The 18,741-nt window shown below is 38.8% G+C and overlaps 3 protein-coding genes across 3 annotated transcripts in view; 2 read left to right on the top strand and 1 right to left on the bottom strand.

Annotated features, from left to right (window-relative positions):
• The window catches only part of LOC136844493 (zinc finger HIT domain-containing protein 1-like), a 320,239-nt gene that overhangs the window by 274,617 nt on the left and 26,881 nt on the right, over positions 1–18,741 (bottom strand). The gene's annotated exons all lie outside the window — the stretch shown is intronic.
• Positions 358–17,299, top strand: LOC136843986 (uncharacterized). Its single transcript, XM_067113002.1, has 6 exons — positions 358–1,294; positions 1,448–1,617; positions 2,102–3,046; positions 3,593–3,703; positions 4,535–4,613; positions 17,106–17,299. The coding sequence occupies exons 1-6, from the start codon at positions 358–360 to the stop codon at positions 17,297–17,299; spliced, it is 2,436 nt and encodes an 811-aa protein (XP_066969103.1).
• The window catches only part of LOC136843984 (uncharacterized protein MCAP_0864-like), a 1,557-nt gene continuing 328 nt past the window's right edge, over positions 17,513–18,741 (top strand). The window contains exon 1 of the mRNA XM_067113001.1: positions 17,513–18,741. This exon is cut by the window's right edge and continues 328 nt beyond it. Within this exon, the coding sequence (XP_066969102.1) occupies positions 17,513–18,741 (1,229 nt within the window).

The raw sequence follows: 18,741 nt of genomic DNA, 5'->3' as shown, positions 1-18,741 counted from the left end.
TCAGTCCTTGGAAACTGAATATGTAATTAGTCAATTAGCCCCATATTATCACAGGTTATGGGCCCAGAAACTAATTGAGAAGAACAGATACTGATTTCAACAAGAGATTGAAGGTACTACTGGACTCAGTGATTCAAGATGGGTCGAACCTGGCTCGGGCCATGCAGCTTCGGAATCACAAAGTTGAAAGGGAGAGAAGACTACAAGAATTGGTGTTTCTCCATGACTAACTATTAAGAAGACAGGGATTGTGGTCGGCTGTGCAAGGAACCGACACGGCAGATGGGAAGGAGAGCAGTGAAGAACGAACTCTTGCCGACATATGCATCATGGTAGACCCCTCAAAATTATCAGTACATGAACTGTGCAAAAACAGCCAAAGAGGCATGGGAAGCTCTGAAAACGAAGTCTGAAACCAAAGGCCACTGGCGGTATGTATATCTGGTTCAAGCCATGAGCCAGGCAAGGTTTCAGGATTTCAGTGATATGGAGGGCTATACTGCACACATCACTTCTCTGGGGCAAGAAATGAAAAGTCTGGGAGAAGAAGTTAAGGGCAAGTACCTGATAGCCATGATATTCCAAGGATTGCCTAGTGAGTATGACAGTTTGGTCATGACTCTGTGTGCTGGGGAAAAGGATATGGTTTTGGATACTGTCATCACCAAACTACTGGACGATAGTCAGCATAGGGATGTCACTGGTGCTGAGTCTGGTGATCGTGCTGCTTTCTTTACTAACAAGAAGTCTCCTGGCAAGAAGGGTAACGATAACAAGCAACAGAAGGACACATCCAATGTGCGTTGTTGGCGCTGCCACGAAAAGGGGCATCCCATCAAGGAGTGCCCTAAGCCGAAGGATTATGAGGCGCCTGCTGGTGAGAAGAAATCTGACACGAAAAGTGATGGTGGTGGTAAGAATTTTACTCCAAAGAAAACTTTTCTCTGTGCTTTGTCTGCACGACTGACTGAGGGTGCAATAGTGATAGATTCTGTTGCTGAGGGGCATATGTCACTGGACAAGAAATCTCTAGTGAATTACAAAGATTGTGAATTTGATCAGGATGTTGTTGGTGGTGACAATGGAAGATTAAGAGTTGCTGGTACAGGTGATATAAAGTTGTCATCAAATAATTCAATTAATAAAATGCCAGGGGTTCTCTATGTTCCTGGCTTGAGTACCATTTTGTTGTCGGTGAGTCACTGTACTGATCGTGGTATTAATGTCCTGTTTATGTCGATTGGTTGTCAGTTTGTTGATGCTGATGATTGTGTTGTTAGTGGTTCAGTTTTGGGTACTGGAAGATGACAGAATGGCCTGTATCTTCTTGATGGAAAACCAGGCACTAAGTCAGTTTTTGTAAGTAATGTTCAGGATTATGATCTGTGGCATCAAAGATTAGGGCATGTTGGTCGACAAAAATAGAAATTTTTGTGTTCTTATTCAGATGATGTGAAATTTACAAATGTAAATGATGACACGTGTGTTGCTCGTGCTTTAGATAAGCAATCAAGGCAAAGTTTTTCACGTTCAATCTCACCCAAAGTTTCAGAGGTCTTAGATCTTGTGCATGCAGATCTATGTGGATCACTTCCAGAGAGATTTTGGTGGAGCCAAGTATGTGCTCACAATTGTTGATGATTATTCTAAGTTTGTCAGTGTTTATTTTTTAGTGAATAAGAAACAAACCAAGGACAGAATTATGGAATATGTTGCTCAATGTGAAACTCAGAAAGGAAAAGTACTGAAGGTTTTCAGATCTGATAATGGAGGTGAATTTACAAATAATGATTTGTATTCTTTTTTCAAGAGTAAAGGAACTGTACAGCAGAGGTCTGCTAGGTATACCCCTGAGCAGAATGGTGTTGCTGAAAGGCAAAATAGGTCAACATTTGAGGCAGCTCAAAGTATGATGTTTAATGCTCAATGTTCAAAGAAACTGTGAGCAGAAGCTGTCAATACTGCTGTGTATGCTCAGAACAAAGTAGCCCATATTGGTGCTAATAATCGTATTCCTGAAGAGAGCTTCACCTGACTGCCTGTGAAATATTCTAATTTGAGAGTTTTTGGTTGTGATGCATATGTGCATGTACCTAAACAGGTTAGAGGTGACAAGTTGGATGCAAGAAGTAAGTGTTTGGTCTTTGCTGGGTATGACAAAGAGAGCAAAGGGTATCGCTTGTTTGATCTTGATAAGCCAAAGGGTATTTCTGTTAAGCATAGTGTCAAGTTTGATGAAGGTAAGTTTACCGTGTGCTCTGAGGGTGTAACAGACGTAAGTGATGTTGTTTATTGCCCAGTGGGCGATTTGGTCGAGGGAAATGATGTAGAGGAAGCTCCTGTTGATGGGGAAGATGATGATTTCCGTGATGCTGAACATGGTGATTTTGAGGGGGAAAGTGTAGGTAAGAAAATTAGTGGTGAAATTAATGAAAATGTGCAAAATAGGAGGTACCCACTGAGAGACAGAAAAAGGAAAGAGTTTCCTGATTTTGAGATGTATTCTACATTTTCGTATTGCAATGCTGTGTTTGATGATCACTTTGAACCAGATACTGTTAGTCAGGCCCTGAAAGGCAAAGATAGTATTTATTGGAAAAAAGCTATGAATGAAGAGATTCAGTCTTATATAGAAAATAATGTGTGGGATCTTGTTGACAAGCCTGTTGGTAAAAAGGTTGTAAAATGTAAATGGGTTTTCAAGATTAAGCGGAATTGTGATGGGGATGTTGCTAAGTTCAAAGCTAGACTGGTAGCTGTGGGGTGCTCACAAAAATATGGTATTGATTTTTTAGATACCTATGCCCCAGTTGTTAGATACAGTATGCTGAGACTTTTCTTTTCTCTGTCTGTTAAACTTGATCTGCAAATTCACCATGTTGACATTTCTACAGCCTTTTTAAATGGTGACTTAAAAGAGGAAATATACATGTGCCAACCTGATGGTTTTGTAACAGATGATGGCAAAGTGTGCATACTGCATTTGGCAGTGTATGGGCTCAAACAAGCAAGTAGATGTTGGTATGAGAAAGTCCATATCATTCTGGTTGGAGCTGGTTTCAAACAGTCTAAATATGAACCATGTGTCTATGTGTGGAGGGAAGGAGCCAAATTTGTCATTATTGCACTTTCTGTTGACGATTTTTTTATATTTTTTAATGATATGTGCCATGTTGAAAAATTGAAGACTACCCTGAGTAGCAATTTTTCTACTAAAGATTTAGAGGTTTCTGAATGTCAAAGAGGCTATTGTGAAAAACTTCTATCCAAATTTGAAATGCTAGGATGTGTTAGTGCTAAGACTCCCATTGAAAGTGGTCTATTGTTAGGTAAAAGTAAAGACTGTCCCAAAGATGTGCCATATCAACAAGCGATTAGTGGATTATTGTATTTGTCACTATGTACTAGACCTGATATTGCTTACGCAGTGAATTACTTGAGTCAGTTCAATGATAGTTATGATAAGGAGCACTGGCATGCTGTTCTAAGGATTTTCAGATATCTACAAGGAACTATGGAGTTTGGAATTAATTATTCAAAATCTGAAAATGTTGTAATAGGTTTTTGTGATGCATCTTTTGCATATGACCAGGAAGGAAGAAAACCTGTGTCAGGATATGTTTTTAAACTCTGTAATGGTCCTATTAGCTGGGAGAGTAGTAAGCAGGAAGTGACAGCGTTGTCGAGCATTGGAGCGGAGTATGTAAGCATTACCCATGCATGTAAAGAAGCAGTGTTTTTGAGAGGTTTTCTTTTTGTATTGTGTAGTAGATCTGGGAGTGTTTTAATGTATAGTAATAATATGAGTGCACTGAGGTTGAATGAGCATGAAGGCTTTCATGCCAGAACCAGACATATTGATGTGAGGTATCATTATATAAGAGTTGTGTAGATTTGAGAAAGTGTCTCTGTGCCATATGTCAACCAAAGATATGTTGGCTGATGTACTCATTAAGAGTCTAAATGCACAAATTCATGTTAAATGTGTAAGGGAAATGGGAGTTGGGTAACATGAATGCCTCGATTAAGGGAGTGTGTTGTGAGTTTGCAACAGTTGGCAGTACTGTAATCTGTAACATTCATTTGTTTTTTGTCCACATTGTAAAACCCTTTCGTGTCAGTTTGTCCTGAATAAACACTCACCTAAGGAAGATGTGTGTTTCATCGATCTGTCTCAATCCTTGGAACTGAATATGTAATTAGTCAATTAGCTCCATATTATCACAACTTTGAGCAAAGGGCTTGGTTTACGAGAATGAAAGTGTGAAATTCGAAAAAATGGAGAGAAATTCACGAGAAGACAAACAGGAACTGGCGTAGTTGCACTTCAAGATGTACCTGATTGCATCTGTGCAGGGAGCTCGCTTGCAAAAGACGAATTTCGGCCGCAAAAGTTCACAATGCCTGCGTACAAAGGAAGAAAGGACCGCTCCAACTGAATGCGGTCGTGTTCTCTCTTGGAGTTTCTGGGTGCGTCTGAGGTCTGTGTGGGCGCGAAGTGTCTCATATTTTTGTTTTCGGTGTCGGGCACAAGACATCGGTCGACCTGAAATGCAATTTCCACCAGTACCAAGTTCGAAGGGAAATAGATCTTATGGCTAAGACTCTTAAAGGTAAGGAGAGCAGCCCACTTACATCCCTGATTCGCCCTTTTGTACTAACGGCTATCTAACCCACCCCCGCCCAGCCCCCAAAACATCCGATGGTGGGGCTAAGAGGTCGGTATTGTTTTCCCCCAAATCAGGTGATATCGGGGGATAGGCCTATATAAGTTCACCCCCTTCATGGCGTCTCTTCCAGCTACCATTAAATTTTAATTTCTATCTAACAGGTTAAAGGGACGAATGGAATATATAAAAGAATATATATGTATATACAGGTATATATATATATATATATATATATATATATATATATATATATATATATATATATATATATATATATATATAGAGAGAGAGAGAGAGAGAGAGAGAGAGAGAGAGAGAGAGAGAGAGAGAGAGAGGCGGTTTCAAAATAATGCCATGGAATCCTACGCCTTAGGAATCTTTCCTATTTTCTATCGTTATCTTATGCCATAGGAACTTGTCATTTGTTTCTCGACCAATCCTATTATCTTCTTGTCAAATAAAAAACAAAGAATTTGAATATATGTAAATAGGAAGGAGTAAGACGCTCATGTACTCCTAGTCCTCTAGCTACAATTCAGAAGCCTGGAGGATTTGAATAGTAGCTATGACCGAGCCTTGTCAAGGTTGTAACAGCATTTTTTTCCTAATAATTTTTTTTTTTATAATTTGATATATATAGTAACTTTTTATTTGATATCACTTATTTTTGATGTTGGTACCTTGACTGCTATATGTGATGTTCGTCTATCAGTTGCTTGTGACATCATTAAGCTTTATCTCTTTTAAACACTGAAAAAATGCGGACGGTGACTGATCCCATTCAAAGTGACCTCTATCCAATGCTTCTGGTGGCGCTGTTGATACAATAGGGACCGCTGGGATGGGTAACCTGATATAAACAAACGTAAAAGTAGGGCTACATCCCTGAGGAAGTAGAGCTTCAGGCTCTGGTAACAATGGAGATCACAGGAAAAGGAAAAAAGGAGACAGATTTCCGAAGTATTGAGCCTAGTGTATTTTTTAAAATCATATTCTCTATTTTCTGTGGGAACTATAAAATTTCACAAAGTAAAATAACTTTTCAAAATTGAGGGCTTCGCTGGTCTTAAAGTTTTCCTTACATAAGTTCTGATTACATTTTATTTTTCTTTGTGGTGTTCTTTCTACCTCAACTACATTGTTTCTGTTTTCGTTTTACCATAGTTACAAGTAAGCCCTCCTCATTTACCGCTGATTAAATTTTCGCCAGATTAAAATAAATTTATTATGATTCCGAAAATTTTTAGAACTTAAAAATACTCTCTCTCTCTCTCTCTCGACGAAGATTGCCTCGCCACAGGAGGTTTAGAGCCATTGTATGGGTAATTCGACAGGCAATAAGAGGACTGAAAGGAGGCAGAAGCAACTATTGTGGACAAAAGAAGGCTAATAAAGAGGCTGAAGCCTGAAAAGGCACTCGGAGCTGATGGGATTACGTGCAGGATGCTTCCGTACTCTGGTGATTGAAGGTGGAGTTGTTGATAAGGCTACATAAGGCGTCTGGATGAGAGATAGGTTTTGACGGATGGGTAAGATGAATAACTGTCTAATTATATACATAAATGTAACGGTGTTGAGACAACTGTAAGAATTGTAGGGGCAAAACATGATTTATTATGCCGGGGATGGTGGTAAGCTTTTCACTGAGAAAGTATGGCAGATAACAAGAGGATTTACAATGGAAATGTGTTTAGGCAAGGAAGAGGGCAAGTGGATCAAAAGTGCTAGTTTTGAAAGTTTGTAAGAGGTCAGAAAGTAAACAGAAAAGTGTCAAGTGGCAAACGTGGATTTAGAAAAAGCTTATGACAGAGTCGGTGGAGAAACAGTAGAACATGAGTTATACAATCAGATCACCGATGTGACAATGCGATCCCCGTTCGGGTGGAACTATAATAATAATAATAATAATAATAATAATAATAATAATAATAATAATAATAACAATAATAATAATAACAATAATAATAATAATAATAATAATAATAATAATTATAATAATAATAATAATAAGAATAATATCCTTTATTGCAGCTTAAGGCCATATACATGGAATATATAAATACAATACAATACACACAATCTAGATACATAAGATAACAAGATAAAAATAATAATCGGCAGTACCCACACAGTTGCTGAAGAAGTAGAAAAAAAATAGAATTCTTAATAATGATAATGACAATAATTATATGGAGAATAATAGTAAAAAATATTAAAAATGATAATTAAAAATACAGATTGCAAGTGGCTACAGAAGTCAGGTCCAGAAGGCTAAATAAGAAAATTGAAAATTGCAAAATTCTACTGTACAATGATATTTATCACAGTAATAATAAAAAAGTAAAAATACTAATAATAACAAGAAACGCAGAAATATAATAATAATAATAATAATAATAATAATAATAATAATAATAATAATAATAATAATAATAATAATAATAATAATAATAATACTGACAGATTCTGGAGATGCCACTTCATAATTGCAAAAATAGAGAATAAGTCATTTAAGGAACAGACGCCTCATTATCCCAACTTTCCAACAATTTAGATCTTCTTCTTGCCTCACTGCTGAGGATGCTTTGTATGAGCGAATTGCTGCCGTTTCTCAGTCGGGTGGTCAGACTAGACATTGTTCGCCTCACAGTGATTTTCAAATTATCCAGGCGGTTTTCTATGAACATCGGAGTGGCGAAGTGATAGCGAGGAGTATTTGTGAGGCATCTCAGAATGTTATTGGTCTCTCGGGTATAGTTCGTCCAAAGGGAACACCCATACTGTAGCAGTACGAGCGGAAGAGCAGCAGCTTCGTGTCTCGGTGACAGAAGGCAAACCTCCTTGCAGTGATGTTGCCAGTTGCACATAGCTTACGACGCCTCTATGTCTGCCGTATCTTTTAGGTCGTCCATGATAATGTGGCCCAAATACGGAAATTCATGCACGGATTCCAGACGATGATTTCCGAGGAAAATTTGTGGTTCTGCAATATGCTTAAGCGATCTCGGGAGCAGCGACGCACACTGGGTCTTGGTTTCGTTGTATAGGATATCAAATTCCTTTGCATACTGGCGGCAGGTGTCGATGAGTCGCTGACGACCTTGCGCTGATAAGGAAATCAGAACCATAACGTCGGCGTAACAGAGGTTGTTTACTGTTGTTTCGTTGATAGTGCATCCGATTGGGAGTGAGTTCAGTTTGACATTCAGGGCATCTGTGTATGTGTTAAACAGGTAAGGAGAGAGAATGCCCCTTTGCCGGAGCCCGTTTAAGGAGCCGAAGGTGTACGACAATACGTTACCCCATTTGACACAGTTGCTGCGTGGAGAACCAACAACATAAAATGCCAATTAGATATGGAGGTGTGCCTCGTTTGTGCAGCTTCAGGAGGAGCTTCAGGTAGTTTATTCTGTCAAATGCTTTTCTTACATCTACAAAACATAGGAAAACAGGAGAGGCTGAAGATAGGTAATAGTTCAGCAGTTCTTTCATGATGTAAATGCAGGTGTCGGTTGAGTGGTTTGCTTTAAAGCCGAACTGGTTGTCCGTAGTGTTTAGAAGGGGGAGAAGTCTCACTAGAAGAACGGACTCAAGTATCTTCGACGCAACTGTAGTAATTGCAATCGGGCGATAATTGCCAGGGTCAGTTGCATCCTTGAGCTTGTTTTTTATTAATGGTATTAAGTGAACTAAGAGTAGGTAGTCTTGGGGAAACCGGTGAATTATGCACGCATTGAATAGAGCAGCTAGCAAAATGTAAATTATCGGATGGCAGAATTTGAAAACTTCAGCAGGCAGACCATCGCAGCCGGGCGATTTATTATTAGGCAGGTTGTTTATGGCCTCGCTGATGTTACCTGGCGCAATACGATCGGCGAAATGAAACTGAATATTATCAGTAAGGAGATTATTTACATACCTTCGGGAGTCTTGATCGTTTATGCCATTCAGGACAGTGCTGAAGTGATCGCCCCAAATTCTTGCGATAGCCTCGTCACCGACGGCCTCTCCTACTCTCTGTGATAGCATTTTAATTTTGGGATTTAGGGATTGAATATCTTTCCAAAGACGGGGGTAATCGCCAGATTCTAATTTTCTAGACAGTGCATCAGCTCTTAGTTGCTTTTCATTCAGTCTGCAGTGCTTAAGGGTAAGTTTGAACTGCGTTCTCGCCTGCCTCATTAGCAGTGCAAAGTGTCCTTCCCTCGGGCTATCACTTTGCCTCCACAGTAAAAACATTTCTCGTGAATGTATATATAGATCTTTAATCAAGTCATTCCACCCAGGTATATTACGGGAATTGCCTTGACGAGATCTAAAGGTATCCCTGCAGGAGGCAAGCATAGCAGAAATTATATTCGAATAGAATTCTTTCAGATCTCTCCTGTGATGGTCGTTTCTACATTTTGGGTTAGTGCACAGTAAGGCGTCTGCCGGTTTCCGTGGTTTCCCTAAAGGATCTGGTTTTCTGTTGGTTTTTAAAATCCCAGTTAACAGCAGGTGGGCGATCAGTTAGAGGGTTCACGGTAAGGAATTCTATTCCACTTTATATACTTGGAGCAAATTCACTGGCTGAATGCACTCTTTCCTTTATTTATATTACGCATTCACGCACCGTTTTTCACACTTTTTTTTTGTTGTTGCTCCTTTCGCCGAGGTATGATACTTTTGCGTAAATTTTCGTTCATTGAAAAACAATCCATGTTAACCCATGCATTTTTGTACATGAAAATAATCATGGGCTTCTTTTGTGCCTAAAAACTGTAATCATCACCATTTTTTATTTATTTTGTCCCACATGATTGGTCACAACTTTCCTTTCAAGGGAAATACTTTCTCCATTCAAGTAGCCTTGTGCGAGATTTAAGAAAAGAATATAACAAAGACTTATTCTTTTACTGCACAAAACTTCACACATAAATAAGTAAACGACATTGGTACGTAGGGCATCAGAGATACAGAAAAAGTTCACCGGATAAAAATACTCTTCGGTAAGTATTATGGCAACGGCAGAGTTGTTTATAAGATTAAATATCAGACACCTCCAAAATAAAAATCGGATAATAAAGAACTTAAAAGATAACCCCCATGTAAGTAATCATACATATTATACAAATAGAATTTCATCAGTTAAAATACACATTTAGGAAATCGATGATTAAATAGCAAATAGCGATGAACATTTAACAGGAGGATAATCACAGGGGAACTCTTTGTTAGTGTCTGCACAAATTAAATTAGAACATCGATGGTCCCCTGTACGAAGAGATGAAAGAATAAACGAATGTGATTTAAAAAAGGAAAATATGATAAAAATTCTGTCTATTCCGAGCAGAAAACTATCTTAAATTATAATAGTATCTGTCTATTCCGAGCAGAAAACTATCTTAAATTATAATAGTATCTGTCTATTCCGAGCAGAAAACTGTTTTAAATCATAACAGTAATTTCAAACAATTTATACAACATACAATTAGAACCGCAGTCATACACCAGCATTAACACACAGAATTCAACCAAGATATGGCCCCTTTTCTATTTACTAACCATTTCTAGTTCACCAAAGCCTCAATTCTTCATAATCTGTTATTTTAATAAGTTCTGTTATTCAGCCAAACACTTACAATTACATCTAAATGTAAGGAGGGGGAGGAGGAGGAGGAGTAATGTCTTCAAACTAAATATTAGCTCGGAGGTTTGAACTGTCTTTGCTGTTTAGCGGAAATTGGAAGCGAAACTGTGTCGCATTTTCCTCGAGAGAGAGAGAGAGAGAGAGAGAGAGAGAGAGAGAGAGAGAGAGAGAGAGAGAGAGAGAGAGAGAGAGAGGTTAGGACGAATCCCCCATCCAACGAATCTGGGACCGGGAAAAAAGCACACACAACCGCATGTGTGCACATTATATACATACATATATATATACACATATATATTATATATGTGTGTGTGTGTGTGTATGTATGTACCATACAATCGCGTATATCCCCCATCTCCGCGCTATGAAGCAGCAACAAGGAGGGAAGCACTGACCACTCCGGGAGACTATCGCACAACGTTTACGTTATTGCAATAGCAAGGGGTTTCCTTTCGACACTGAACGTAGGGAGGGGTGGGATACTGAATGACACATGTAAGGCGATGTCATCATAGCCCATTGCAAGATCGTAGCGAAAATTGCAGGTCACAATAGAATCATGAAGTTGAGGGGACGTGATGCAGTGGTCCAGCCAGGAGGTTGTAATCGTGTCCGTTCTATTTTGTAAATAGGTGTGGGAGGAGGGAGGGAGGAGCATTACATCGCTAATTTGGAGAGCGTGATTTTAACAAGCGAATAAGTTCGTTATAAAATTGTTTTGTGGGGTGAGAATTAAGGTCCCCAGTTATACAATATGATCAGCAGTAGAATCGTGAATAATGCTGTGCAACTCACCTAGGATCATGCAGTATTGATCAAAATTATTGTTCTTTTCCCAGGGTATGTAAACATTAATTATTAGGATCTTGGAGTCCCCTGCTGTCACTTGAAGCCCCAGCAATCTATCACTCCTATAGGTCAATACATTAACCATATTGTCTAACAAACTGTGCCACAGGAAAGAAAGGCCCCCTTTCGGGCGACCGGCTACGATGTGATCTGTAACTTCCATCGATGAGGTCGAGAAAGCTCTGAAGTCTTCATGCACTGAATCGCAGATGGCAAGGTCATGAGGCCAGAGGAGCGTTTCCTGTAATGCCTTTGAAGTTTTTGCAGAACATGTTTAGGAGAGGAATGTTCCGCCTAAGGCCAAAAATATTCCAAGAGATTATATCTAGTGTATCCATGACAACTCACGAAGATGGGAAATGTATGAGTTGATCATTTGGGTGGATGGGGGGTTGGCCGCCAGCGGGGACGGGCATTCACTCGCCTTGGGAAGTTGGCTGGCACTTGTGGTAGAAGACGAGTCTGCGGCTGAATCCCTGCTTGGGGTGTCATTAAGTTCCCCGAGGGGGGGGGGGATTAATCCATGATTGGGTTGTATCTTGAGACTTTTATATTAGAACCGAAATTCTCGCCTTTAAGAACACTGAGGTGTTGAACTAGGCAGGTAATCCCGTAGGCCACTTTATTTAATTTTGCATGGGAGCTCGTGGGAAATAAGAGGGTCGGAGCCCGTGAAAAACTTGACTCTTTCTAGTATGGAGACTAGCTTCACCGATGAGTGTAAATTATGAATCACAACGTGACATCTCTTCTCAGGTTTCGGCCAAGGTGATTCACGAATGTTGGGCTTCGGTCCAGCGGAAAATCGAGATGTTCTTTTCTTTTTTTCTTCTTGTTTGTGTCTGCCAGCCCCAAATCCCATCGTGATCAATCACATCCTCATCCACGACAGGGGGCTTAGGAAAGATAGGGTCAAAGACTCACGAGTGCTGGAGAGAGGGCAGTTCCCTCTGAACAATATTCTTCAGATCATCACAAACCCACCATCTGTGTCAGATATATGAACACTTTTGTCATTCACCGGAATGTCCAGGAACTGGACGAACTGGTCAAAACATTTAGACACCTCTCTCTCTTTCATTTCACAACATACCTGTGCGAATGGGTGGTTCTCATCCCTCGACAGCCATGTTGACGGACGGACTATTCAATATCTTTGAACCACAAGGGAATTTACCTGAATCGCCAGTCGCTCACTACTGGTACTGACATTTAATGACAGAGAAATACATGACTGAGTTCACTGATAGTACCTCAGATCAACATCCATCACCTAACAAAATACACGATCGTACTTGGTCACATCTAAAAAGGAGAATATTGCCATAATGTAATGTAAGTATCGAGCGTTTGAGTTGTGGTACATTCCTTGTGAGTATTTCGATTTTTCTCATCCTGTTTTCAAGTTCTTAAGCTGTTAACTATCTTTCCACCAGCTTGTCATTCTCTTATTACTGTACAGAAGAGATTTCAGCAATAAGAGCCTGATCCGAGCATAATTATTAAATCGGAATTTACTGTTATGCTGCCCTCTACAATACTGTCTATAACAAAAGGATAAAAGTGCAAACTATGGTGACAAGATTATAAATTAAATTTTTACAGTCATGTCTATGATTATACACTCCAATAAAAACAATCAAGAAAAAGGAAAATATTTTGCCCGTTGCTGCTTTCACAATGGAACTTAATGGCAGCCTCAGGAAGTTAGATAATTAGAACAGATTGGCTGATATGATATACATAATACATATAAGATGAATTAAGGAAATGTATTTGTGAAATTAACCGTCGTGTATTTATATTGACATGCACGTTTGTGTGTGTGTTTTTTTAAACCCGCAATGAACTTCTCGAGTTCCTCGCACTTTCTGGATACGATTTTCAATAAAGGCCTGAACCCCAACTCGGGAATAAGCGAAGAAGTTTTCACCTGCCATGGCAGGATTTGAACCAACAAGCACGAATCCCGTTGCCAAAGTGAAACTTACTTCGTTTATCCCCTCTCCCTTTGGATTCCGGCTTGCTGTTATAACCATTCCTAACACTTACGCACGTACATATACACACATATATACGCTAGCATATTGTGAAAGGTTTGTAATTTTACTGAAACATCACTTGTTTTATTAGTTGTTACTCATAGTTCAACAGCTGGCCGCAGTTTCACTTGTTTAGCCAGGGGAAGGTTCACATTTTATATTTGGCGTACATGTCGACTCCTGGTTTTGGAAAGATATTTCTACGCTTCACACGTCGACGTATGCGCCGGTATATATATATATATATATATATATATATATATATATATATATATATATATATATATATATATATATATATATATATACTGTATATATATACTATGTATGTATGTATGTATGAGAGCCGCAGCCAAGAGGCGAGACGCACAGCAGGTTGCAATGCAGCGAGGACATATTGATGGCTACTCAGCGAAGAACAAGGACAACAACTGGATGACGAACGAGGCCATTTGGTCCCTTGGATGTTTCGCCAGACATCCAACCAATCATCCACTGTGGTAACATGGGCAAATGTATTCCGCCAGCCATATTGATCACGAGAGAAGGGAGGGATGGTGCATCGAGTTTATGAAGCGATATCTTTATGGTAAACTTCCGGGCCTTTATTATTATTACACTTGTTAGAAGTAATAATAGTAGTAGCACAAGCGACCATAAGGAACGAGCCCAAAAAGCTATAAACTCAACTGCAATACGTCAGAGACGACTGCCCATGTGTACAGAGAGAGAGAGAGAGAGAGAGAGAGAGAGAGAGAGAGAGAGAGAGAGAGAGAGAGAGATAAACTTAACTGCAATACGTCAGAGACGACTGCCCATGTGTACAGAGAGAGAGAGAGAGAGAGAGAGAGAGAGAGAGAGAGAGAGAACAGATAAGTTTCAATAATGAGAAATATAATAGAATACCGAAGGAAACAGCCTCACTAATTAAATAACTGACTTTCTGATCAATCATGAATATAATAAATCTTACAAACAGGATACAACCAGAAACCACGGTATATGTATCTGGCTAGGAATCACCATGACAAATACTAAGTTATAATACCCTGCCTTAGCAGCCCCTAATACCACAGACCTCGACTTGGACTAGTAAAATGAGCGGAGGGTGCATTTCGTGCCATCAAAATTTATAGTCATATGGGAAGAATGAACTTGCCTTGAACAAAGCCAACGAAATTTTGAAGCACCAGGAGGCAGTAAGCGCAGGAGAAGAAGAAGATGATGCCATAGTTTTTGTCGACCAGTGATAAGAAATTGTAGGACACGAAAACACCGCACTTTTAGTAACTACAAAAGCTAGTGCCCGAAATATATGGTTTCAACGTTTAAATAGTGTTTTATGGGCCTTCTTATATTCATATTACACTGTAGTATTACAGGAAAAGACATTCATATATATATATATATATATATATATATATATATATATATATATATATATATATATATAATGTATTGTATGTATATATACATATATATATATATATATATATATATATATATGATAGAATTGTATCACATCACCGTGATTCATATACAAGCATTAAGCTACAAATGTCCTTTAATATCCAATTCGCTCTACCGCGGAAATAATATATTGTCATATATGTTGTTTTGAAGGGTGTCTTTGTTTTTTAGTTGATAATAAGTTCGTTGTCTCGTGGGATCGAACCACGGAAGACAAGAACTCAGGACTACAGTAACGCTTCACCCATATAGCCTTGTGGTTTAAGGCGTCAGTGTAGTCCTGAGTTCTTGTCTTCCGTGGTTCGAGCCCACGACACAATGAAGTTATCATCAACAAAAAAATTCCCTTTCGGGTAACATATATGAAAATATATTATTTCCGAGGTAGAGCGAATTGGACATTAAAGGACATTTGTAGCTTAATGCTTGTGTGTGTGTGTTTGTGTGTGTGTGTTTGTATATATATACATATATACAATATATATATATATATATACAGAGTGTATATATATTGTGTGTGTGTGTGTGTGCTTAAAAAATCACAGTAGATGCACGTGACTTCAGTGTATAAGCGAATCCCACAGGAAAATGACAGGCAGAAGTTCAGTACCAAGTGCTTTCACGTTTATTCACGCATCGTCTGGGCACAAATGAGACACAGATGAAAAGGTTACAAAGTAAACAAAAAGAACAAGAACACCAGATGGTCAGTTGTCAAAGGGTAATAAACAGAAAGATAATCCTGGATAATCCGGGATCAACAAGAGATAAGAAAGTTTAGCCGTACAAAATCCAGATGGTTAATTGCCAAGGGGTAATAAACAAAAGGGTAATCCAGGAAAATCCGGGATCACGCGGTAACAAACTACTGTAGAACCAAAATCTTAACCATAAGAGATACGGAATCTTACCCATTCGAATTGCAGAAACATTTTTAAAACTGAATACTAATTTTGTTTATATTTATCAACAACTTCTTGAATTATCAAGTTTAAACAAACTTTAGTCGATTTTTTCCCAGTTTTTTATTTATTTATGTTATTATTATCTAAACCTTCAATATTATCATTTTATCATTATTTTTCATAGGAGGGGGCACGTGCCCAGGTGCCCCCCCCCATCCGCTAATGTATACACATGTGTGTGTGTGTGTGTGTGTGGAGATTGGCCTCAGGGTCTTCAGATATTCCTGGGGATTCCATAAGAATTCCCTCTTCTGAGATTATATATATACTTATATATATATATATATATATATATATATATATATATACATATACATATACATATATATATATATATATATATATATATATATATATATATATATATATATATATATAATTAAAAAGGGGTGAAGAATTATTGCAATTATTACCACACACTGGACATGACCAACTTTCCAGGTTATCAGCAAGAATTCTCGAAGACTGAAGCAGCTCCCGGGGAGACCAAAATCAAAGTCTAATAAAAGATAAGTCTGTTCGCGCGTAGGTGGTGACGTCACCTAGGCCGAGCATCCTAAATTATAGAAAACGGAGTGATTAATGGGGGACTTATTTTTATCTGTTATTTTGTCCACTTCTCAGTCACACTATTTAACTTTATTAATGTCAAGTATATCATTCGCATTTAAAGAAAAAATAATGTAAATAGTATTATTAAAATATATACGTAATGTTTCTGTCTATTCTTGTTATAGCTTACTTAAAGTTAATAATATTGGTGAGGAGTGGCCAGTTTACACTGTACTCTATCAGTAAATTACTGTGTGACATTATAAATGACTGTGTAATATTATTATTATTATTATGTTTAGACTGAAGTAATTACATTGTAATGTAGGCCTAATCTGCCATTTAATTAGATAATTAACCTTTGAAATGTAAGCTTCTATCCTCATGTCTTTTTTTTTGTAGATTTTCCAGCTTACCTTCTGTAGTGGAATAATTAGCATTGATATGGCTACATAACAACTTGTGAAGTTGATGCAGAAAGCGATGAAACAACACCGAGTATATATAATGTGTAAGTGGGCATTATGTTAAATAAGAGTAACAGTGAGACTTTGACATCTTTTATCATAAAATTAGCAGCAAACTATTATAATGTTCATAGTAAAGAATTCAGTCAGGTTTAAAGTTGTTGAAGACACAGAATGAAACCAGCCGAGTAGGACAGGGATTGAAGGCAGGTAGATTGTTTTCGTAACTCAGTGTGCAGCCACTAACAGCACAATTGCTAGGCACGTTTGATTGCCGCAGCCAGAGTTCTGCACACAACACCGGCTGGTTGGTGACTGACTCGGTTTCATGCAACCGTTAACGGACCCAGCATTTGCGGGGCTAAATGACGTCATTGCGCGGCTCGTGCTATTTTTTCGCAGCAAGTGAACAGACTTATCTTTTATTAGACTTTGACCAAAATGGCTCCGGAATCCAGGCACATCAATTATTGTGTCCGGGGATGAGCAAGAATTCCCGAAGACAGGATCGGCTCCAAAATCCCAGCAGAATCCAGACACATCAATTACTGTGTCCGGGGATCAGCAAGAATTCCCGAAGACAGGATCGGCTCCGGCAGAGCCAGGAATCACTCCAGAGTCCCAGCAGAATCCAGACACGGCACGTGTGTAAGTTTTCAAAACTAATGATCAGGCAGAGAGAGATGCTCTCTACCAAACGAAGATGTTTCTAAGTTTGCTTTCATTTGTGCTTGAACAGTGCTTTGGCTCCGGGGCTAAATTCCCCCGCGAGAATATTTTTTATATCAATCTTGTTGTACTATTCATTGAAGTATTTATACTTCGTGGAATCTGCATAGATTTGGTTCAATTCTTTATTGATTTCATGGCTTTGGACAACTCTGACTGTCCGGAGGAGTCTCGAGCTCAAGACGACGATAATTCCGACTGTGAAGACGATGATAGTTCAGATAGTGAAGACGACGAAGGTTCAGACAGTGAAGAAGATAGTTCAGATAGCGAAGAAGACAGTTCAGCCAGTCAAGAAGAAATAACGAATCTAGATATCAGTCGAAAGGTTGAAGAAGCAACTGAGGAAAATGAAAACGTTTTAAGGCTTGAGAAAGAGAGGTTGCAGAAGGATCAGCTGATAATTGAATTAAAAAAGAAGGTAGAGGGGCTGACAGAAGGAGAATTGAAAATGGAACAAAACATGAGAGACCTGGAACGCCTCAATCAAGAAAAGGAAAGACAAATATATTCAGTGTCCGCAGAAATGCGAAAACTGAGAAACGAAATGACGGAAAAGGCAAAGGAAACAGAAGTGCAAATAAAGGAGAAGGAGGAGAAAGACCAAAGGCTAATTATTTTGGAAAACACGGTCGTAGTTCTCCAGATGGAGAAGGAGACTTTGCATCGAGATCTACAGCGAACGGAAAATGGCAGAAGAGAAATGCAAGTCACAATGAACAAGCTAAACGAGGACTTGGAGAAACTTCGACAAGAGAATGGTAGGAAGGAGAATCACATTGAAAGTCTGAACAGGCAAAACGAGAACAAGACCTTGAAGATCAACGATTTGGAAGACGAGTTACAAATCCTTACCACTCAGAAACAGATGGCCCATGAAAATTCGGAACAGCTCGACCGATGTAAAATAGAAATTGCTGAGAAAAAGGAAGAACTAGAAAAGCTTAAACAACAGAACTTGCAGAAGGATAGAGAGATCCTCCGACTGCAAAATGAGTGCACCCAGAAACACATGGAAGTCATATGTTTGTTAAAAGAATCTAAGACTGTTGTAGCAGAAAAACCGAAGGCCAATGGAAAGCTGAACGAAATGACGAGGAGGAGAGTTCAGCTTGAATTCGAACTGGCTGAGGCGAAGGAAGAACTAGAGACGATGGAGTTCGAAAAGATGGAGATGACCTTGGAACTCGAACGACTCCAAGAAGAGACCTTGGCCAAGGATACGAAGATCAGATCCTTGGAAACGAAAGTCAAGATTCTTAAAGGAGAAAAAACAAGTGAAGAAATGAAGGGCAACAATCTGATATGCAAGGAAAAGGAAGCGTGCAGAAGAGAGAAGAATAAGATTAAAATGGTGCCTCAAGA

Source organism: Macrobrachium rosenbergii, chromosome 12 (assembly GCF_040412425.1).
Source record: "Macrobrachium rosenbergii isolate ZJJX-2024 chromosome 12, ASM4041242v1, whole genome shotgun sequence".
In the NCBI taxonomy this organism is placed as follows: Eukaryota; Metazoa; Arthropoda; class Malacostraca; order Decapoda; family Palaemonidae; genus Macrobrachium; species Macrobrachium rosenbergii.
Note: the sequence above shows the minus strand (reverse complement) of the source record. Positions and strands in the feature narration are given on the sequence as shown.

Bases quoted from the DNA above. Each gene is read 5' to 3' on its own strand.
- LOC136843986 (XM_067113002.1), top strand. From the start codon at position 358: ATGAACTGTGCAAAAACAGCCAAAGAGGCATGGGAAGCTCTGAAAACG. The intron at 3,047-3,592 runs GTTGGAGCTGGT...GCATATGACCAG, and splicing joins AGAAAGTCCATATCATTCTG to GAAGGAAGAAAACCTGTGTC. The intron at 4,614-17,105 runs GTAAGGAGAGCA...TCCGGAATCCAG, and splicing joins TATGGCTAAGACTCTTAAAG to GCACATCAATTATTGTGTCC.